Here is a 23505-nt window from a genome sequence, read left to right on the forward strand (position 1 = left end):
GTGCACTTGTTGCTTTCTGTTTCTTTATTAATGTCTGAGTTGTGTTGTTTCCTTCGTTACTGGACGACTTTTACTTGAAATTGTTATTTCCCCCATAGCATGCTCCCCCTCCCATATTAATTACTTGTCTCTGTATTTTGATTCCGCTGTGTATGTATATATAACTGCACAGATTTATGTGGTAGTCCGGTCTAGCCTCGTCACTACTTCGCCGGGGTTAGGCTAGGCACTTACCAGCACATGGGGTCGATTGTGCTGATGCTACACTCTGTGCTCTTCTGCACAGATCCAGGTGTCGGAGCAGCTTACGGTGCGCAGCAGTAATTAGGGAGTCGACCTTCAGTCCACGAGACTCCGAGGTAGCCTTGCTGGCGTCCGCAGGCCCGGCGTCTCTTCTTTCAGTTTTCATGTTCTGTTGACATTTGTATTCGAGACAGACTATGTCCTTTATTTCAAACTCTTATTTGTAGTAATCCTAGACAGTCCGTGTATTGTTGTGACACCAGATGCTGGGTAGAGACTTGTATTGGCTTTCTAGACGCTGTTTCTATGTTTAGTTCAGACTCCTGCTAAATTTTACTTTTTGTTGTCTTTTTAACTGCTTATTCATTGATAATTTAATTGTTTAATCATGTATAAAATAAGATAGGTTAATTTTTGCAAAGGTTCTTGGCTTGCCTAGCTACCATGAGTAGGCGCCATCACGACCCCCGAGGGTGGGAAATCCGGGTCGTGACAGCCAAACATTTGAATCAATTTGATAAAGCAAGAGGATAAAGAAAAGGAAAGACGAAAATTCCTGGCCAACTAAAGGAAATCAAAAATCCGAAGTATCGGGAGGAAAGAGGATTCGCAAAGTTCTCTTAAGCAAAGGTAAAGAATATGTCAAATCGAATGGTGCAGTCCTATTTATAAGAGACATAAATTTTCCGAGCACGAAATCAAGAGTCGCCAATTGAAGTTGATAGGGCATAAAACGGTTCAACCCCCTAGGAACGTGTGTCATAATGGCAGGTAACCATAAACAACGCTTCAAGACAAACGATGTTCAGGTTCCGAAACGACCGAAATGGTTCAAGGATATCGAAAAGATGTCGTCACATTGCTAGAATCTAAAAACCATACCCAAGGGGTAGGTGATCAGATTTATCTTAGATATGTAACAATCATAATCCGCCTACCAGGCCCGACAAGAGGCGACCCCGATAGACGGAGGGACTAACTGTATTGGTCAAAATCCGATCGCTGCAGTCGGCCTGACCAAGATCCCGTCCAAGCGACGAGATAGTGAAAGACGACATGGCTTGCTCCAAAACCCCGTACTCATAATGTCCGCCGTGACAAAGAACGACACTCAGAGAACGACGAAAGCGGACGTTGTGCGAATTTGTATTGACCCGTATTGAGGATTGCATAACTATATATAGAGGAGGAGTCTCTCAATGGAGGGGGGGGGGGGGGGCTTTTTCTCTCTCTTATCTTTCCTCTGTAATCTTCTTAGAAAAAGGAGCCTTCCCATGGAAGACGAAAAACGGTAATCTTCATCGATTAATGAATGAGGAAATGAAAAATATCAAGGAGACTGATCACCCCTATTTCATTTTATGTATTATTTTCTGATTCGCTTATAGATCTGGAGGTTATTAGCCTTGACTAAGATTTACCTCTTCATTTTCTTTGATTGATTTGTACAAAAAGGTTCCAATATCTTTTGAGTCAAATAGGTTATACATATATTATACATATGTTAAATATTTGTCGGTTATTTTTAATTTAAAGAGTTAGATAAATGGCTATTTAGGTTAATTTTTTCAAACTTTAATTGATATATGATAGTTTTAGCGGGAAAAAAGAAGAAGATATTTTAAAGATGTGTTGGCTGTGGCAAGATGACTAATGACATATGCCCAACTTTTCCAAATATAGCATGTGGCATTGCTTTGACCAGCACTTTTCTTCCCATTTCGTTTCTCTTTTTCTTCACTTTGATTTTGTGTGCGATGTGTTCCCATTTGAGCCTTCATCGAATGTCGACTGACTTTTCAAACTCAACTAACTATCAATACCGTCCCACTTACTTCCTATTTTCTTCATAGTCCTTCGTTTCTTTCTGTTCCGTTTGACTAAAAGGCGCCTAGTGGCCCATAACTTTTAGATAGGTCGCGGTACACAAAGTATTTCGTATTTATGCAGGGTTCGAGGAAAAATTATATCTTAACGGGTGTAGTGAAGACAACATACCCTAATACAAGTATTAGTAGCTACTTTCATGGCTCAAACTCATGACATATAAATCACACGGAGACAATTTTATCGTTACTTCAAAACTCTTATTCTAGTGGATCATAACTATATAAAAAAAATAAAAATTTAAAACTCTTTTAAGTTACATATATAAATAGCTTTTCCAATAGTTTAATATTAACTCATGGTGTACAACTTCAAATCGCAGTAGTCCAAGACTTCTGCTTCCTGCAAATTGCACTTTCAGTTTTAATTTATACGATGTAGTTTGATTGAACTCGAGATTAAAGAAGTAAAAGACTTATAGAATTTGTGATCTCAAATGATATGCCGTAATTGTAACTATAATGATTTTAAAAATTTGTTATCTAAAAATATATTATAATATTTACATGACTATACAAATTTATCATTAATAACCATCCAAACAAGTTATCAAGGTAAATGATAAGTTTAAGTAAAATCATTTCTTTTTCATAGAAAGTTTTTCCTTTTTGGACGAATTAACTAAAAAAAAAATCGTGATATTCTTTTTTTTAAACGAAGAAGTAACTTAAAATATCGATAATTTCACAAAAAAAGGAAAGAAAAGGAAGTACTTTTTCTTTCCATCTGGTTTGGCAAATGCAATGATGAAAAGGAGGTAATTTTAACCAACATAACAAACAAAGCAAGTCTCACTTAACGCCGTTAGAAACAAACGATTCTTCGCCGTAGAATTACTCCAACAGTGTAACGGATCTGCAAATTGCCGTCTAAAACGACTTAACCCCCCCCCCCCCTTCCCTTTCTCTCTCTTCCCGCAACTTAGAAGAGGAAGAATCAGAACCTTTACCTTCTCTCTCTATATATATATATACCCACCCCCTCCCACCCTCTTCACTACTCCCCTCACTTTCTGTGCTTGACGGTCGCCGGACGGCGAATTTCACGGTAGGAGACTTGATAATTGTGAGGATAATATTGTAATATATTCATAGATTTTCGATTTTTTTTTTTGTATATACTTATTTAGAGCAATAGAATTTGTATTTGTATTTGTTTATGACTGGACATATGTGACTGGCTATTGATTAAGTAAAAGAGAAATATGCTAATTCTAAGATTGCTGGGGAGATAATTGGTAGCTTTTTGTGATTTTTAAATATATTTTTTAATTTTCGGCAGTAAATTAATGCTTTTTTGGCTTAACTTTCGGATCTCTATGACCTCCGTGGTGTAAGATGAAATTGAATTAGCTAGTTAAAAGGTATTATTTCATTTTAAAAAATTTTTAACCTGGGGAAATGAATCTTAGGCTTAGTTCGGGGATTTGATTTAATGGATGTTGTGCGTTGGGTTTATTGCACGCGGTGCTTTAATGTGTATTTATTAGGACGAATCGTGACATGTTTATCAGCTTTGCTGATTTATTGAGCAGAAATGTTTGTGTTGGCTATACTAGTATACTGTAATTCTTCAACATGAAGCTTTTTTCAATATATGTGCTTTTGTGTAATTATTGACCCGAAAAATGACTGTTTTGTTTGGTATGATGATGACGTGAGTTGTGCTTAAATGGAGAGATTCATATAGTCGACCTAGCAACTTGTGTGGGACTGAGGCGTAGTTGTTCTAGTAGTAGTAATGTTTGTGTTGATTGTACTGTAATTCTTCACTAGAACTTTGTTTCAGTATGATTGGATTATTCTCTTTAAATGCCTGGTCGTTGAAGTATTTTAGACCTATAGAATTTTATGAAATCGGAAATCGCAGTTTGATTTTGAGCTGAAATTGAGCTTTCAAAAATGGAAATTTATTTTCTAGGTGGAATGTTATGTAGGTGTATGAATGAATCTTTTTTTTCCTCTTCTAAGAGAACTCTTCCCGGATTCTCGGCATTAGCATCTTTCTGCATAAATCTTATTCTATTGGGCGGGGGAGTTTTATGGATGATTTGGTGGCGGCTAGATTGCTGTCTTACGTTCTGGGTGCAAAACCTGAATGGGTAATAAAGTGCGAGCAACCTGGTCATTTATATAAAGCATTACGTCTCAAACCATTTGCATGCTTTATGCATTCAATATCCTACTGTGTGAAGGATAACTTTTGCTTGGATTCTTGTGTACGAAAAAGATTTTGCTGTGGTAGTCAAAATGCATATCTGCTTTGATTTTGATTGTTTTGACCTCATTCCCTTTTTTGTTTCAGAAAATTGAACTTTCAAATTTGGATCATGGAGTGAACATGTTGGCATTGTCATTGGTCGGACTGATAGCTGCCTATCTGTGTTGTGTGTAAGCAAGCATGGGTTCCGCTTGTTGTGTTGCTTCCAGAGATAGAGCTGTTATAAATGGATCATGCAGTGAAAATTTGCAGAGGAATGTCCGCCACTCGCCTACATGGAGCTTTCGGTGGGATAATCGGGGACGAGTGGCTGGGGAGGAGACATCAGTGAATTGGTCTTCTGATGGAATTGGTGGCATTGACAGATTAGAATTTAAATCTGGGACAACTGTAGGAACAGTACATGCATCTGAAGAGGGTAGTCCATTGGATAGTTTCAGATCACTTGCATGGCAAAAGTCACCAGTTTCTGATGGAACTAATCGAAACTTGTCACTTCCTTTATTGGGTAAATACTTGCACTTCTCTCGCTTTTGCTTTTGTATAAAGGGAAACGATTATACCTGATAACTAGGTGATTATGCAAATTGAAGAGAAAAAGGATGTGAAGTTCTGATAGCAAATGAAGAGCCTGAATTGCCTTTTTTTTCTTTTTCTTTTAACTTTGTGAATTACATGTTTTTCTATCTCCGGAGTGCGAGATATGGATCTACCACTTTGTATTATGAGATCCTTAATTGGATGACATAATAATGGACACTTCGTGATTTTGTGCGGGGATTGTGGAGTCACAAGTTTATGGAACGTCATGAGTCCTTTTCTCACGTGATAAATGTTCATTTACGTTGAAATGTAGAGAAAGGTTGGATGAAAGGGGAAGTCTAGGTTTAGAGTTGATTTTAAAGTAAAAATAGGAGGTATAGATAACTGAAATAAAAGATGTTGCATGTGTGTGCTTCTCGGATGTGAATTATTGAGATTGTACAATGAGTTTCTTGTTTATCATGAGCTTTTGGTTGGGTGTCAGATGCTATACAAGTGGCTTATCAGCATCTGAGATGTTTATACTGTAGCATTTTTGTCATAGAGAAGATTGAGCTGCTGTCAATGGTGATTAATTGCTACGGTCTTGATAAGAGGATATTATCCCTTGATGGTGATATAAAGAGGAGAGGGTAGACTCAACTATTTGCATCTAGTCCAACTGGGGAGGTGCAAGATGTTTAAGCTGAAAAATTAGTTTCTTATGGTTCTTGTTTTGCTATAACCAATTTTTCATATCATGGGAACATATGAAAGATTTGGTTGCACATTTGTCATTAAAATGAAGTGTTGCTTGTCATTTGCTTAATCTAAGGATAAAGAAAAAATAAGTTTTCACTTGCTTAAATAGAGGGTAATGGCTGTTGGTCCATACTTTGTGTTATAGGAAACAGAAATAATAGGTTTTCTAGGGACGTCTTCTACTACTCCTAAAAGTTGTTTTTCAAATATTTGTTCTCAAATGAATTCTCAATCTCCAAGTTTCTCGTATTCTTCATATATATGACTTGCACCTGTATTTGTGTCAGAACTGAAGTAAAACATTGTGAGTTTTTTTTTGTTTTCTTGCTAACTAGAGGTATTTTCCTGTTCAAAATAAAGTAGAGTTATTTTCCTTAATCTTCAGGAAATGCCAACCTTTCCTCTTTACATCAAGAAGCGAGATTAAAGTTTTGCTGCATACCTCGAAGCTGATTTGGACTATGTTTCTTTGATTAGGAACTTTTTTTGGTGTATAGGGGTCAATGTTGAGACCTTTTCTTCTCCAACATTTTAGAAACTGTACTGTCGAGTTACATATTGACCAACTAATTCCCAGGATGTTTGCTAAAAAACTCGTGATTTGAGAGGTAACTTTACAGTGTGAAAATAGAAGATTGGAAGCCTCCGATTATTCCTCACATAGTGGATACCTCCTCTTTGGTGTTTCGTTGTGTGAGGCGAGCATCATTGGCTACAAGCCAAGTAAAACAATTCACCTTGTATGGAGCCATGTTCCTCTAAAACTTGTGTTAGGAGTTGTTAGCCATTTACAGCCAGATTTGACTGAAAACAAGCCTTTGGAATGTCTTAACCACTCTACGGAGTCAGACTTGTTCACAGCTGTAGACGTGTTCAAAAGTCACAACAAAAGACATGTATTCTCTATCTCTCAATCATAAAAATGTCTTCTAAAATGGGTTCCAGCCTAGATCATGTTTAACATCATCAACTGTAGCATATTACTGAGAGGAAATAGTGTACAGATCTGGAAATTAATCTTGAGAGGAGAAATTCCCAGCCAGTTGCCTTCGCAAAGTCTAATCATTTTGTCATCCCCAAAAGTGATCTTGTTAGAGAAGACTGTTCCCAAGAAGGATCTAATAAATTTCCAGTAACATGTGCTATGCAGAGTTTTGAAGTTTTGTGATCAAGGGATCTAGTAAAGAATCTTTCTGTCACAACTTCCCTCCATAGAGCACTGTCATCTTTGCTAACACAACCATTTCATACGAAGAATTTCATTGTGTTTTTTCAAGCGATTACTCCCGGACCACCCCATCTCTTATCTGTGATGACTTTGCTCCATTTTACCAGACTAGCCTTGTTTGTTCCCTTGCCAAAGACAATTTGTCTTCTCAGCTTGTTCAATTTGTCAGTGATCAAAGTGGGGGCAGGAAACAGGACATACTGTACGTAGATAGGGCATCAAGTACACTATTGATACAATTAAGTCTGCTGGCCAAGGAAAAATGTTGATGTTTCCAATTTGGAAGTCCTTTTTCTGGCTTCTTGAATGCCGTCCCAAATAGAAATTGACCTGAATTTTTCTCCCAAGGGTAATCCCAGATACTTAGTGGGAAGGCTGGCAATGTTGCAATAAGTTGTCAAATGTTGGAACAATGTCTTGAGAGAACAAGAAGCTCTTTGAGAAATTAATTATGAAGTCCAGAAACCGCCTCAAAGATGCTAAGAATCATACTGAGAAAAAGAACTTGCTGCCCTTCAGCTTTTCTATTGGAACGTGTTCTCTAGTGTTTTTGTTTTTATAGGTGGCAGTACTCGGGATGGACATGATGACTTGTTTTTTAATGTTTTTTCTTGAAGTGGTTTCATTCTTCCAAAGGCATTGTTCTATTATTTTTGTGATTGACACTCTTATTTTTTAATATTCTCCCGACCCCTTGATGTGATGATATTTTGGCGGCAAGATCATGTTGTTGAATCTTTAAGTGACTCATTATATAATATTAATTTAGAGGCCTATTGCATATTTACCAAAGATTGTGGTTCTTTTATATATTCTATTTTCTGTTGTGCGCCTTGATGATACCATTGTTATGAGGAAAAATATTTTTGTATGATTTTGATGTGTAAGTTGCTTTGGCAACCATCACCATTATTCTTCTTGTGACTATCTTTTAGATGCAAGAGCAACAAACCATGAGTTTTTTCAATTTCTTGCTCTTAGGTTCTATATGCTATGAAAATATAACTAGAGCTTTGTGGGTGGAAATCATATGTTTGATCGTAAGATGACAGTATTATTCTTGCCTTTGCAGATCCCTTAGCTGAGAGGACTTCCACTGAGGTACCAACAGAGCGGTTTAACTTCTTTCTGAAGACAATTTCATGGCATGTTTATAAGTTCTTGACATGCTTTCTTTCTTTTATTTTTGCTAATTAGGTTAAAGAATCAGACGGTTCATCAGCACTTTCATTCCCCTCTCCTGGAAAGCTATCTCCATCTGCTCCCTCTGTTTCATCTTTATCTACATCTCCTTTATCATCGCGTAGTCAGCTACTTCCTGCTAGCTTTACTCCTAGTTTGCCTCACCATTCTTCAGCAAACCTTCTGGGACGAGAAGTTCCTGATAGCCGTGTACCGGGGCTAAAGTCACCTACATTTTCAATTTCTGAAGAATCATCTTCCTTTGTGCTCCCTGGTTGGGGTAATGACTCAACTAGGGGCTCTCATGGTGGGTCATCAGATGGTTGGTCAGTTCCTGCCTTTGCTGACCTGTCAAATCCTCGTAGAGACAGGTGGTCATTTGATAGTGAATCCTTTGGTTTCCATCGTGAAAGGGTTACTAGTAGAAGTTTTGGTTCACCTTCTTTCAATCTCCAGACATGTGCCGTGTGTGCGAAGCTGTTGAATGAACTTGTTGTTGCTGTTCTAGTTTGCGGCCATGTTTTCCATGCTGAGTGCTTGGAGAATATGACGTCTGAAATCAACAGGTATGACCCAGCTTGCCCTGTCTGTACTTTTGGGGAGAAGCAGACCTTGAAGATGTATGAAAAGGCAAAAGCTAAGATGGATTTGAAAGCTAGAAAGAGATTCCGGAATCGGATTGTCGACAGTGATATTAGTGGCAATCTTGGTTGGTTTGAGCATCAGAAAAGTAGCCCACATGACGGAAGGTGTCCCAGGATGAGCTCCAGTTCCAGTATGAAGAGCTCTTCAAGGAAGCCTTTCCTACGGCGTTATTTCTCCTTTGGTTCAAAGGGATCAAGATCCTACTCTGAGAGTCTTTCAACTCGGAAAAGGGGGTTTCTTTGGAGAAGATCTAATAAGGCGTAGGCTTCTTTGTGAACATAAAAGGTAAGCTTCTTTTAGAAATTTTACCCAGTCATATTGTGAACTGTGAAGTTCCCATCCCGTTTACATCCTCGCTCTCCGTCTGTCTGTTAAATGTTTTACATTGCTTTAATATTTGCAGATACCATGGGTAAGTTCTCTCAGCTACCTTTTTGGATAGTAGAGAGTCGTGATAGCAGCCATGATCTTGATGGTGGAAATGCATTCACAGGCAAGTTTAAGTTACCTTCTGAAGTATACATTGTAAAAAATGGGAACAATATAGGCTGGATGGTTGATTTGTTATATAGGAAAGGAGAAAATACAAATTTGAAAAATAGTTCTTTCAGTGTACTTTCTTTTGGATTTCTTTCATGTCAAGGCCATAAAAATATTGTCCTGAATATTTGTATCTGCTAATCTCTAGTCCCTGTACCGCAAGCAGGCGTCTGGTGTTCGACGCCTGCCTTACAGTAGGAATGAGTTATCAGCCCTTATAGCCTTCTTTGGGTTCTTTTTGTATTTCTCAGTTGGTCAGAGCGCCTAATACTTTGACACCTTGAAAGCATTAGTATTTCTCCCTCTTAATTGCATCAAGTAATTACTTAAGCAGACAAAGCAGGTCAAACTGTGTAATTCGTCCAGTTACATCCAAATCCAATTACAAAATAGCGCTCTTCAAGGGAAAAAAACTTGGAGACAATGTGAGGGTGTTTGGATTGGCTTTTAAAACGTAGCTTATAAGTTAAAAGTAGGAGTGGGCGTTCGGTACTTCGGTACGGTATTTATAAATTACGGTTCGGTACTTCGGCACGGCATTTATAATTACGGTTCGGTACTTCGGCACGGCATTTACAATTACGGTTTGGTACTTCGTTATTCGGTATATCATTTATGCATACCAAATACCGTACCAAAGTAGTTCGGTACGGCTCCGTATTTTCTTGTTCGGTTCGGTACGATTTCGGTACGGTTTCGGTATCGCACCGTCCCTATCTGACATGACAAGCAGTGGCACTGGCCACTAGTGATTCGGTGAAGGAGTGGCAATTTGCATACTAGATTCGGTAAATAAACACCTCACATACGAAGCATACAAAATTAGAATAGCACATGTCCATGGGAGGTTATTCTGATTCACATGCAGACATCATTTTCTATGATAAAACTACGGAAGCAAGACAAAACTATGTACTGGGAATGAGATATAAAAATCTTTGCACCATTGTTCTGTTTGGTAACTTCAGATTCATATTGCTTCTCAAAAATAGTTGAGAATCTGAAGAAAGTTGCAAAACTCAATGCTTTCTGTTGGTTACAAGAATGTTATTGGAGCTTGAAGGTTTCTTGGCGTATTATATCTTCCATTGAGCAGAAAGAAGAGTCAAAAGGAAACGAGAACAATGTGAAGTTGATTAAGGGATATAGGCGAAAGGTAAAAGAGGAGTTGTCCAAGATTTGCCATGATATTCTAGAAATCATGGACGAACATCTCATTCCATAAGGAGAAGCTACTGTCTTTTATTACAAAAATTAAGACTAATGTTTAACAATCCATTCTAACTGTTCGGTATTTAGGTATATCGAAATATCGAAACCTCAATACCGAGAACCGTACCGAAATACCGAATAATCGAAAAATTGGTACCGAATTATACCGAATAAACCAATACCGAAATACCAAATTAATACGGTCCGGTTCAGAATTTAGTTTTTCGGGTTTTATGCCCACCCTAGTTAAAAGCCGTAAGTTGTAATATCCAACTTTTAACTTTTGGCTTATTTTTTTACTTTCCACACCTAAAAGTGAGTGATTTTAAGTACTTCTTATCATTCTGTATTTGGGAAATTGTGAAAAACACAAAGAGAGACTGCTTTCTTCTATCATCTTTACCAAATAATTGTCTTTCTGCTTCTTTCGTTCACATCAACTTCTAACAAATGACCCTAACGACAAAAGCAATCAAATGAACCTAGACTGCCGTTACACATTTACCTCGATTGTACTGCAAACTTGTAATAAGGCAACAAATATTTAATTCAAATCGTGATTTTCACTCAAAATCACCTTCAGCAACTAAAATTTCTAATTCTGACTGCAACTCAAACTCATTTGTTAAGTTGCATTTGGTAGTTAAAATATGAATCAGAATTCAGTAACACAAGCTAGCACGGTATAGCATATATACCGACCAAGCTTCATCTTAACGTCCATTAAATACCACAAAGGAAAAAAAATCTGAAAAAAGATTCTGCGCTCAATAAAGAAATAGACTGGGTGTGGGATGCTCTCTTGAAACATGCTTTACATAATTCTTAAGATGGGCAATACAAGTAAACTCAACTACAATTGTAGGACGAGAACACAGCCAAAGATCGCGGCCAGTCTAATAGCTCCTTGGAGTTATAATATCACAGAGACGCAGAAATCCCTTACTCCTTGCCAAAATCAGCACTGTAGTGCGCACTTGATTCAAGTTTCTTTGCTTCATTCAGTTTCCTTACAGCCTGTAGCGAAATATTGAAACTTCATCTCAGGCAATGGAAGAGGAAAGGAAAAGAAAATTGAAAAAACAGAAATAACTATGAATTCAATAAAAGAAAAACAGAAAAGGATTTATTCCTAAACAAGGTACAAAGAAGTGAACATTGACGCGTGAAGATTTTTCTTAGTGCATCCCTTCATGCGATAAATTTAGAGCATCCTCTCTAAGGCAGTTAACAGAAATCAAAAATAGTTTTTCTTAACATCTCTGATCCATGTATAGAAGTTCTATTAGGCATATTTTCCTTAGGACAACCACCAACAGTACATTTCTTATAGTGACGAACTCTAAGAGGTCAATTGATTCCACAAATTTTTTAGCTCATTGAGACTAGGCAATTACCATCTTACTAATTGAAAACACGGGAAAGAAGAATCAGACATACCTTCATGAAATCCTCATGGATGACATAATCACGCTCTGCACGTATGGCACACATACCAGCTTCAGTGCACACATTACGAAGATCAGCCCCATTAAAACCCTGAGGAAAAACACATTGTCATAACTCCGCCTAACACAAGCAAACTAATTTTCATAGCATCACTAGTACACACCTCAGCAAGCTTAACAACCGCTTCATAATCAATGTCGCCATGTTTGGCAATTCCAGCAGCATGAATCTTGAGGATCTCCATTCTTGATTGTTCATTAGGCAAGGGTATTTCTATCTTTCTATCTAACCGACCAGGGCGAAGAAGAGCTGGGTCCAAAACGTCTGGCCTGTTTGTTGCCATAATCATTTTTACCTGCAAGCAGAATAAAATCACACCTACTTAGCTTTAATGAAATCTTTATTTTAAAAAAATAAAGTGGAAAACCAGAGGAACACCATAGTAAAAGCCTACTCAAGCAAACAACCCATATGCGCTCTCCTGATTTAAGCAACATTCTCTTTTTAGTATGTCTATATATGATAGGCAATCAAGTTTTCAGGATATCTTTTATTATTTTGGAAGCCGAGAACCAGGAACAGGAAGTATGGAGTACAAATTATGTACTATGCACACTGCAGATCTTTAATCTACAGAAATTCCCAATATAGCTACTTAGGGATATACAACTAAGATCAACGACCTTTCCAAGCTGATCAAATCCATCCAACTGATTAAGCAACTCCATGAGCGTTCTCTGAATTTCACGGTCTGCACTTGTTCCCTCACTAAATCGACGTCCACCAATTGCATCAATCTCATCCATGAAAATGATGCAAGGCTTCAAACAAAGACAAAACTTGTCAGTACATTTTAAAGCAGTACCAAAATGGTTCACTGGATTTAGTATACCCAGAGAGGATATCTTTGAAGTCCTTACTTGGTGATCACGAGCATAGTTGAACATTTCCCGGATTAATCTCGCACTCTCACCTATGTACTTATCAATAATGGCACTTGACACTACCTGCATTTTCACCAACTATGAATAAACACCCATCTTACAAAGTACTTTAAGAAAGGAGGAAATAACCAAAACCTCTAGTACTCACCTTTAAGAAATTGGCGTCAATGTTGCTAGCAATTGCCCTGGCTAACAAGGTCTTGCCAGTCCCAGGAGGCCCATAGAGAAGAACACCCTGAGACAAATAAACTTGGTAGCATCAGAAGAGATTTGAAAAGCAGCAGCAATTTCATCCATGCCAACACCATGAAGAACACACCAGAGACATGAATATGGTTGAATTATATGAAACAAGGTACCTTTGGAGGCACCAGAGACATGAGTATGGTTGAATTATATGAAACAAGGTACCTTTGGAGGCTTAATTCCAACACGGAGAAAAAGCTCAGGGTTCATTAAAGGTAGTTCTATTGATTCTCTCAGCTCTCTGATCTGATCTGACAGTCCACCGACAGCAGAGTAGCTTATATTGCCAGGATCTTCATGAAGCATATTATATACAACAGGATCAACCTGTCAGACAATCTCAAGATAAGGAATTCGGGGAGGGGAAAATGTAATAGTTCTCTATAAATTTCCCAATACTAGCACAGAAATATATACTAACTTCACGTGGGAGTGCCCTCATGATTGTAAGAGTCGTCATATCGAGAACTACTCTAGTGCCTGAGGTCAGTTTTTCCTTGTCCACTTTACTGCGACAGCCAACCACATACCTTGGACCGCTACTGGCTTTCACAATCACTGAAAGATATTACATGCTTGTAATTAGTCTCACAAATTTCTTCCACTTGTTAGAATAAAGGAAGTAAGCCGGGTCAATAGTTTGATTCCAAACAGAATGCAATAAGAAAATGAACAAATAGTGAATATGCTAATGCATGGTCAATAGCTAAGAGAATAGAAACAAAAACGAATAAGCAGTACACACTGAAAATGTATGCATGATTCAACCAATGAATAGCACCACTTGTCACTGGCTCACTGATATCTTTGATGCACAAAACCACAATGTTACATTCAGAAGCAGACTCTCTAGTTGAACAAATGAAAATTCGTATTCAGGGCCCCACTTCAGCATCATTTATTTTGGTGATGGGCGCACAGAGGCTAAACTCCTTAAAATCAATAGATCTCAAATTGAAGACAAAGGAAATACAAGAAAAAAATGTATTACAGCGTTCATTATCTAGAGGTCGAAGCACTTCTCCGATGATCTGCCCAACACTCTGAAGCGACTTCAGATCATCTTCTGTTTTACCATATTCCTTTTTGGCAGCTCGCAAATTCTCTCTCACTGTGTACAATTTTACAACCAGCATCAGTTATACAACCATGGAACACGAAAAACAATAGACATAGAATAAAGATTGTTTGCATTTGGATGATAAATTGCTTGGCATCTTACAGAAAAATAAATAAACAAACAAATAGATAGATAAAATGAGAGAACATGATGATACAGTATCATTAGACATAACAAAGCAGAGTCGCTGCTTTGAGTTTTCATCTCAATTCCCGATGTTATTTGATGATATCTGGTTAAAGCGCATGAAAGCTCTCATTGATTATACGGAAGTCGCACACTAAATACAGACAAAACCAGAATCATTGGCCTATCAGAAATTTTACAGCGGAGAATCTATCTATATAGAATAGGAGAAGCAAAAGCACCGCATTAAGACAAGTGTCTTAACTACAAAAAGCCAAGTGGCATTGTTAAGACAAATTAAACTACTTTTCTAACTAATTTTTTTTGAATTTTAAATTTTGAATTAATTGGTTACACTACTTAATTAATAAATATAGATATCTTATAATTATCAATAAAAAACGAAAATACAAAAAAATATTCTACTCATTCAAATTGGAGTTTTAAAATTATTTTATAATAAAAAAATAAAAATAACATATTCACATAACTAAAATCATAATAAACAAATAATCATAATGAAGAATACTAAAAAAAATCAAATGATATAGTAAAAATACATCTACGAATTAAATTGCTCATGTAGGAAAATTTAGTTAATAAATAGAACTCATAATTTTATAATGAAAAATATAAAAATATAAAGAAACTATTAGGATATTATATATAAGATAATATATTATATATAAAAGACATTTTATTAATTGTTAAAAATATTAGTACGTTTTTTATAAAAATAATATGTTTATACTTTTGATGAATTAAAAATTATAATTTAGGAAAGTAAATTATAATATTTAAATTTTCAGTAAAATATAAAATGAAAAAACTAATCAAATATTATAGTAGAAAAGAATGTACGAAGAGAGGTGGATAAAGATAATTTTATATTATTTATATTTAAAATTAATTAATAAACAAAATAGAAATAAATAACACTCAAGAAATTATTGATAAATTTAGATAATTGAAGAATCTTAAACCGTATAACATAAGTATAAAAATTTATATTTCCAGAATATATACGTATGTTCTACTAGAAGAGAAGTAGTATCAAAATATTAAGCCAATTGACAAACTAATACAAAAATCACATTAGTAAATATATAGTATTAAGTACTTGCTAATTTAATAAAGAATAAACAAGGAATAAATAATTTATTTGATTACTATAATGCTTTGTGTCCTTTGATTTTGTATAGATTTTATTATATTTATGTACACTACATTAGATAATAAAATAGTAACTAATATTTATTAAAATATTATAATATATTGATCATAATTTTATAAGATTAATATTCCGTCAAATTATCCGCGCATCGCGCGGGTTCTAGCACTAGTTATAAAGAAAAGTCTTTGCTACCTCCTTTCAAAAAGGAACACTGGGTAAGCTATTCAACTGTTTCCATATACTACTAAGGTTTAGACTTATGATGTTGCTTTATAGAACAAAACAAGAATTTGTTGTCCAATGGCGAGAGAACTATGCTGCAATATTTCAGATTATTACTATTCTTTCAGAAAGATACAATAAAGCTATGATTTGTAGGAAGGAATTACTTTCTAAAGAGTTTATAAGAAGTTCTGAGAGGTTGTGATGTTATATTACACATCATACAAAGGCAAGACGTTTTTTTAGTTTAAAACATGTTGCAATGCTTCCGACCTGTAAGATTCTTCAGGAAACAGAAAATAAGCTATGTGCTGACTGTGACAGGTTACAGAATTACACTTCAGATTGATTTGCAAGATGTAGGACAAGAACAAAGCTTTCCATTATTAGCTTATTTATTACAAGGATAAGTCAAAGAATTGAGATATTTTTCTAGTTGAACATGAAATCACTAATGAGCTCAGAAAACTTATTGTTGTAAGCTAGTAGCTATATGATGATTGTTAACCAGACAGACCACATAAATTGACAATTCAAATTGACTTGTGTATGATCAAGAATAGAGCTTAGTGCTCACTTTCTTCAGTTCATTGTTCAAACTTCCAAGTCAAGTGAATCAATGATATTATGTGTTAAAATATGTGTAGATTCACGACATGTAGCCAATGCACATCAACGTAAGATAGTAATTACTCCCTCTATTTCAATTTATGTGAAGAAGAAAGAATGACCCCTATTTAAATTTGAAAATAATTTATCTTAAACTTTCCATTGGTATAGCCACACAATTGTAATAGCATGTGTAAGACTGCAAGTTTCAAAAGCATTATAGCCAGCCAAATGTTATGAAATGTTTTAAACCACACGTTTCAAAAGTCTTCTTTTTGCTTAAATTGTGCCTAATCAAACAAGTTCCCATAAATTGGAATGGATTGAGTACTTGCCTTTTGGTAAATAGAGAATAATAGCTTCGCATATTGTAAGTAGATCAAGACTCCAATATAAAGAATCTCTCTTATCTATTATCACAACTAATTAAATAAGAATTATTCTTTCTGCTTTTTCCCTTTTCACATGGTATTAGAGGCTCTAAATTTGTTAGACACCTAGGTAGCAAGATATTATCAGTTTGCTAACCAGAAGAAAGTGAAAAGCATGGTCATTGGATGACAAACATCTAATGTCAAAAACAAATAGAAACTCTAGAGACCTTCACACTATAGTGGCACTCATTATGCATTGCTCTAAATCAATTCTATAATCTTCTATTTCTTTCCTTCTTATCTTACGCATTGGCGGAGCGACCCTTAGCTAAGGGGTGTCAAATTGACCTTCATCGAGAAATTACACTGCGTGGCTAGGTAAAATATTCCTTTTTATGTATATGTACTATATGTTAAATCCCCTCGACTTTTGTGTGTGTTTACTTCTTTATATTTTGACCCTCCTTAGTGAAAAGTATGGCTCTACCACTGATCTTTAACTGTTGATTTATTCCTACGCAAAGCAATATCACAGTATAAGCACAAGGAAATATTCCTAGTAATGCAACAAAAATCTCAGATCAACCACTGAAACAAGTGTTGGGGTGGTTCCAACATAAGCTAAGCTCTTCTAGCATCAGTAATTCTCGACATCAGGACTTTAGCAGGAACCACTTACAAGTAAAATATGGCTGCATTACATTACTATCATCACATTTTATGTCGGCTATATGAATCCTCTATATCCATTCAGAAACTTAAGATTTTTGAATTCTGTAATTCCTTTCTCAACAAGAGGTTAAATAGATGCCCGATTAGGAGGTGTGAACGGTTGGCAGGTACGAGAAGAGGTAGAGGGTGGCCTAAGAAGTATTGGGGCGAGGTGATTAGGCAGGACATGGCGCGGCTTCAGATTTCCGAGGACGTGGCTCTTGATAGGAACATGTGGAGGTCGAGCATTAGGGTTGTAGGCTAGGGGGTAGTCGAGAGTTTTTCCCTCTTTGTACCGGGTAGTCTGATAGAGTTTTGTCTAGGTCTGTTAGCGGTCTATGTTGAGTTCACATTGTTGTTTTGCATAGTTTTTGTGTTATTGTCCTTTCACTTATTTGTTGTCTCTTACGGTGATGTTATTAACTTTCTGGCATCTTTTGTTGTTACAGGCCCTTCTTTTGTCTCCTTTTGTTTCTTTTGTTTTCTTTTGTTTCCTTTTCTGATATTATTGCCTCTTCTATTGAGCCGAGTCTCCCGGAAACAGCCTCTCTACCCTTTCGGGGTAGGGGTAAGGTTTGCGTAAACTCCACTCTCCCCAGACTAGTGGGATTTTATTGGGTATGTTGTTGTTGTTGTTGTTGTTGTAATTCCTCTCTCGCCACAGACCATACAGTATCTAGCCTTACCCTCCAGAAACCTAAAAACGGAGACCACAAATTTTGTGCATTTAAGCAAATGATTATCAACTAAAAAATATGCATTTTAATACTCTTTCTGATGGGACAATGATATTATTTTTTAGAACTTCTATTGTCGTTCAGAGGCAGATGCAATATAACAGCAGCTTATGCACACGCACAAATAGAAACTTTAAACATCAACTACTAGTCTTTCTATTACGCCTCAATCCCAAACTTTTCTATACACGTGTATATAAGAACATAGCTACGTAAATAAACACATATGCACACGCATCCACTGCCTTTAAATCCTCGATCGACTTCAATTTATCAAAGATAGGGTTTTGAGATTTTAGAGAATCTTACCTGTTCCAACCCGAGCATTTAGTTCCTTGTGCTGAAGGAGCTTTTTCCTGTAATCCCCATATGCCGCACGGCGGCGGACGGCGGCCTCATCTCCCTCGCTCGTCATCGGAATTTGCTCAATAACTGGCCTGAGTATATCCGAGTGACTTGGAAAACAAGACGTAATTTGTGCGATCTTTTTACACTTCTCTTTTCAGCAGAGGGAAGAAGTAGAAGTAGCAATGCGTGGGCCTTTCAGCTACTTGACTTTATTCAAGCCCAATTGTTTGGTTTTGGATCTAGGCCCAAATACTAAGTAGAAAAGCACAACTAAACGTCCACCCAATCGCTTAAACTAATATAGCCACTGGATGTATAAATTTTGCATAATTTATATACTATATGTATACAATTAATGTATAATTTATGTATATGGTTAGAAAAAATAAACAATGTATATGACCGGCTATTTGTGTAAGGACCCAATGATGAAATCCCAGATTGCATTATTTACAATAGGTGGTCATTTTTTGTGACATTGTAATTAGAAATTGACCACTTTTTTAAAATTGGCATTGTAATTTGAAATCGACCACTTTTTTAAAGTTAGAGTCGTGGTCTGAATTTTAGTTTTGAATTTTAAACTTCAGACTAAGCAATCATTTTTGAATTTCAGACCACGATCTAATTTTGAAAAAGGGGCTAACTTCTAAATACAAGGCCACAAATAGCTATTCGTGCAAATCACCTATCAAACATTTGCAGATTTACTGCCAAGTCACGAGTGTTATAGAAATCTGATTGAATAGGATCTTTATACAAATAACCAGCTCAATTTACTGTTTATTTTTTCTAGCCGCTATATATAAATTATACACTTTAATACCATATTATGCCAGCTTATTTTAAGTGATCAAGCGAGCGATTATTTAGATTAATTCATTCATCTATTAAATACTCAAAATAGTTTTACAAATAATAAACTCTGAGTTCTCCAAGCGCAAAGAAGAATGCTCTCTTACTTTAAAAGAAAGAAAATATATTTGCTAACATTTTTTTTTATCTTTAACCCTCCATCACATATTTTTGTCTTCAAGCATTTATTCAAGTAATTGGACATGAATATAGTCACAAATAAAAGGGAGAAAGAATAATATCCATTACTTGTAAAATATTTTCACACACTTATTTGTGTAGTTGCAGTACTTTTTCGTTAATGTGAAGTCATTTATTTTACACGTTTCTCACAGAGTTTAATTCTATACGAAATTTAAAAAGCAATTATAAGAGTGAGTATATACGTGTATTTTGCTTTTGAAAAGTAAATAAGTACTATGTAAATGTTGTAAAAGATCAGCGTAATGATCATGTATCCTTTTTTCGATATAAAACAAATTTTTTTTTTTTGAAAACTACAAGTAATCAAAGGGAAAAATAGAAAGAAAAAAAAAAAAAAAAAAAAAGAGGACCAAGATGAACTTGAGCCAATAGATTATCAACACGAGATATTTACATCAATTCAATGAATATATGATACATTTTTCATATTCATATTTATCACTTAACATGATTAATTAATACATATTATCGCTTAATTATAGTAACTAATATGGTTTGAGGTAAAATGTGAATAAAACTTCCGGGGAAGAATAAGTTAAGCCAATAATAAAGATGTCTAAAAATAAGTTTGTAACTTCTAAAAAAGGCAAGTAAAAACGAAGAGCAGAGAGAAAATAACGTTAGGTGACCATTTCAACCACTATATACGTAAAAGCTAACAAAATAAGGCCACAAAAGTAACAAAAATTAAAACAAAACTTAACAAAAATCCCTCATCCCACAAACATGGCGATAATATTGGCCAAAACCAGACTGAATTAAAAACTCTCAAATTCATCCCCCTTTCCATTTTTAGAGGGGCTGGAGATGGAAAAAAACCTAGATTAACCCCACCCCCCTACCCCTATTTTCTAACCATTTTCATTTTTAGCCATGGCCACTTTCTTGTTATATTTCTTCATTTTAACCACAACCCCATCTGTCTTTCTTTATGTATTTGCTCAATCAGATTCTGCAGATACTGCACCTGCAAAATCTTTTCCCTCTTTTACCCCTCAAGATAATTACCTTATTGATTGTGGGGCCACTTCTCCTACTACCCTTCCAGGGAATAAAAATTTTCAACCTGACCAAAACACAGCCAAATATCTTTCTTATAGTGGTAAAGACATATCAGCTTCTGCTTCAGAAAATCTTACTGTGCCTTCAAATATTTACCTTAATGCAAAAATATTTACAACCGAAGCTACGTACACATTTCATGCAACTAGTCCTGGATTACACTGGATCAGATTACATTTCTTACCTTTTAAATACAACGAATACGATCTCAAAACAGTTAAATTTTCCGTTCAAACGGATACATTAGTCCTTCTCCGCGATGTCCAATTCGCGAAAGATGAAGTCATTATCAAGGAATTTATTGTTGATGTAACAAATGAACGTTACGCAATTAAATTTCAACCAGCTAAAGGTTCTGTGGCGTTTATTAACGCCATTGAATTTGTTACTGTCCCTGATAAATTGCTTGATACTTCTGTTCCTGTACTTTTCCCTGTGTCACAAAAATTTGATCTTTCGAAAAGTAATTTTGTGACAATGTATAGGCTTAATGTTGGTGGTCCAATGTTGGATTCGACGAACGATACAGTTGGTCGAAATTGGTTGCCTGATTCACAATTTCGAAACAATGCAACTGGTGAAGAGGTATCTACACAACCTTCTGTTATTAACTATCCTAAATCAGGCGGTTCGCCATTAATTGCTCCACCAACAGTGTATAGCTCTGCTGTTAAAATGGCTGATTCAGAAACTACACTTCCGAATTTTAATATATCTTGGACTATGGATATTGATACTACATATTCTCACTTGATTCGTCTCCATTTCTGCGATATTATTAGCAAAGCACTCAATGAGCTTTACTTTAATGTGTATATTAACGATAAAATGGCGATTTCTGGGCTAGATTTGTCCTCGTTGACAAATCATTTGGCTACAGCTTTTTACAAGGATTTTGTTGTGGATTCATCTATGGTATCAAACCCGCTCGTTGTACGTGTATCTCCTGTTAATGATGCTCAAGGTTTTAGGAATGCAATTCTGAACGGTGTTGAGGTATTTCGGATGAATAATTCTGTGGGTAGTTTAGATGGAGAATATGGAGTTGATGGAAAAAAACAAAGTGGACCAAGTAAAACTGTGGCTTATGTTGGATTTGCAATGATGTTTGGAGCTTTTGTTGGTTTAGGTGCAATGGCTGTTAAATGGCAAAAGAGACCACAAGATTGGCAAAAGAGGAATAGTTTCTCATCTTGGTTGCTTCCACTTCATGCTGGAGATACAACTTTTATGTCATCAGCGTCGCGAAAGAGTCAATTCTTCTCATCTACAATGGGAGGATTAGGTAGATACTTTAGTTTTGCTGAATTGTCAGATGCTACGAGGAATTGGGATCCAACTGAAATTATTGGTGTTGGTGGATTTGGAAATGTATATTATGGAGAACTTGACGATGGGACTAAAGTTGCAGTTAAGAGAGGTAATCCGCAATCTGAGCAAGGTATTAATGAATTCCAGACTGAAATTCAGATGTTATCTAAGTTAAGGCATCGACATTTGGTGTCGTTGATAGGGTATTGTGATGAAAGTTCTGAGATGATATTGGTATATGAGTTTATGGAAAATGGTCCTTTTAGAGATCATTTATATGGAAAAGATATGCCACCTTTAACTTGGAAACAAAGGCTAGATATATGTATTGGTGCTGCTCGCGGACTTCATTACCTGCACACGGGTGCAGCTACTGGTATTATACATAGAGATGTTAAAACCACCAACATTTTACTCGATGAGAATTTCGTTGCCAAGATGGCTGATTTTGGGCTATCGAAAGACGGACCAACAACGGATCAGACTCACGTGAGTACTGCTGTTAAGGGAAGTTTCGGATACTTAGATCCTGAGTATTTCAGGACACAACAATTGACAGACAAATCTGATGTTTTCTCGTTCGGGGTTGTACTTCTTGAAGCGTTATGTGCTCGTCCTGCTATTAATCCAGCGCTTCCACGAGAGCAAGTGAATTTGGCAGAATGGGCAATGCAATGGAAGAGAAAAGGCTTATTAGACAAGGTTCTTGATCCAACACTTGTAGGACAAGTTAATCCGGAATCATTGAAAAAATTTGCTGAAGCAGCAGAGAAATGCTTAGCGGATTATGGCGATGAGAGACCTACAATGGGTGATGTTTTGTGGAATTTGGAATATGCATTGCAACTACAAGAAGCCTCATTACAAGGAAAGGCGGAGGACGAAAACAAAGCTGTTATTGCTACACCAGTTTGTCCTCCTATTTTCGCCCCCGCTCCTGCTCCAGCTGTTGTTGTTTCCACTACTGATAATCAACAAAGTAGAAATCCTGCTGAAGTTCAAGCTGTTGATGATAATTCAGAGACAGCAATGTTTGCTCAATTTGCTGCTTTAAATGGAAGATAAAATGCACATTTGTTTGATAGACAAATCAAAAGTTTATAATGGTAATGACATACTTGTGTATATGTGTGTAGTAAAGTTCAGCTTTTTATGGACAGCATTTTGCTTGAAAGAAAAGTTGAGGATTGGATTCTACTTCTATTAGAATGATGTAATGTTTCTCATAATTTACTTTAATTTACTCCATTAATTCTTTCCTTTTCCCCCCCATTGGTCTCTCTTGCATCATTTCTTTCATTTTTGATGGATTAAAAAGCTCAATCAGCATATCTATTTACATCAACTATTTCTGTCATGATTTTATCATTCATTATTGTTAATAGAGTAATGTTTTACAGAGTACTTTTTTTTGTCATGAGTTCCAAGGGAGTTCTTGGCTTCAGCATCACAATATATATTTGAGAGCCCAAGGGGAGCCTCGGAGCAACGGTAAAGTTGTCTTCGTGTGACCTATAGGTCACGGGTTCGAGCCGTGGAAGAAGTCGCTAATGCTTGTATTAGTCTAGGCTG

The 23505-nt window shown here is 36.1% G+C and overlaps 3 protein-coding genes across 3 annotated transcripts; 2 read left to right on the plus strand and 1 right to left on the minus strand.

The window, feature by feature from the left end:
* On the plus strand, nt 3053-9521 carry LOC109233452. Its single transcript, XM_019399330.1, has 5 exons — nt 3053-3177; nt 4435-4858; nt 7935-7963; nt 8060-8974; nt 9093-9521. Exons 2-4 carry the CDS (start codon nt 4531-4533, stop codon nt 8951-8953), a joined length of 1251 nt encoding a protein of 416 aa, XP_019254875.1. The 5' UTR covers nt 3053-3177; nt 4435-4530; the 3' UTR covers nt 8954-8974; nt 9093-9521.
* On the minus strand, nt 10985-18665 carry LOC109233453 (26S protease regulatory subunit S10B homolog B-like). The gene is made up of 10 exons (XM_019399331.1): nt 18463-18665; nt 14072-14191; nt 13502-13638; nt 13246-13407; nt 12983-13069; nt 12811-12897; nt 12574-12711; nt 12054-12245; nt 11882-11980; nt 10985-11458 (listed from the first exon to the last, which is right to left on the minus strand). Exons 1-10 carry the CDS (start codon nt 18566-18568, stop codon nt 11384-11386), a joined length of 1203 nt encoding a protein of 400 aa, XP_019254876.1. The 5' UTR covers nt 18569-18665; the 3' UTR covers nt 10985-11383.
* LOC109233455 (probable receptor-like protein kinase At4g39110) lies at nt 20285-23203 on the plus strand. Its single transcript, XM_019399332.1, has one exon. It carries the CDS (start codon nt 20434-20436, stop codon nt 22996-22998), a length of 2565 nt encoding a protein of 854 aa, XP_019254877.1. The 5' UTR covers nt 20285-20433; the 3' UTR covers nt 22999-23203.

This window comes from Nicotiana attenuata, chromosome 10 (assembly GCF_001879085.1).
Source record: "Nicotiana attenuata strain UT chromosome 10, NIATTr2, whole genome shotgun sequence".
Lineage (NCBI taxonomy): Eukaryota > Viridiplantae > Streptophyta > Magnoliopsida > Solanales > Solanaceae > Nicotiana > Nicotiana attenuata.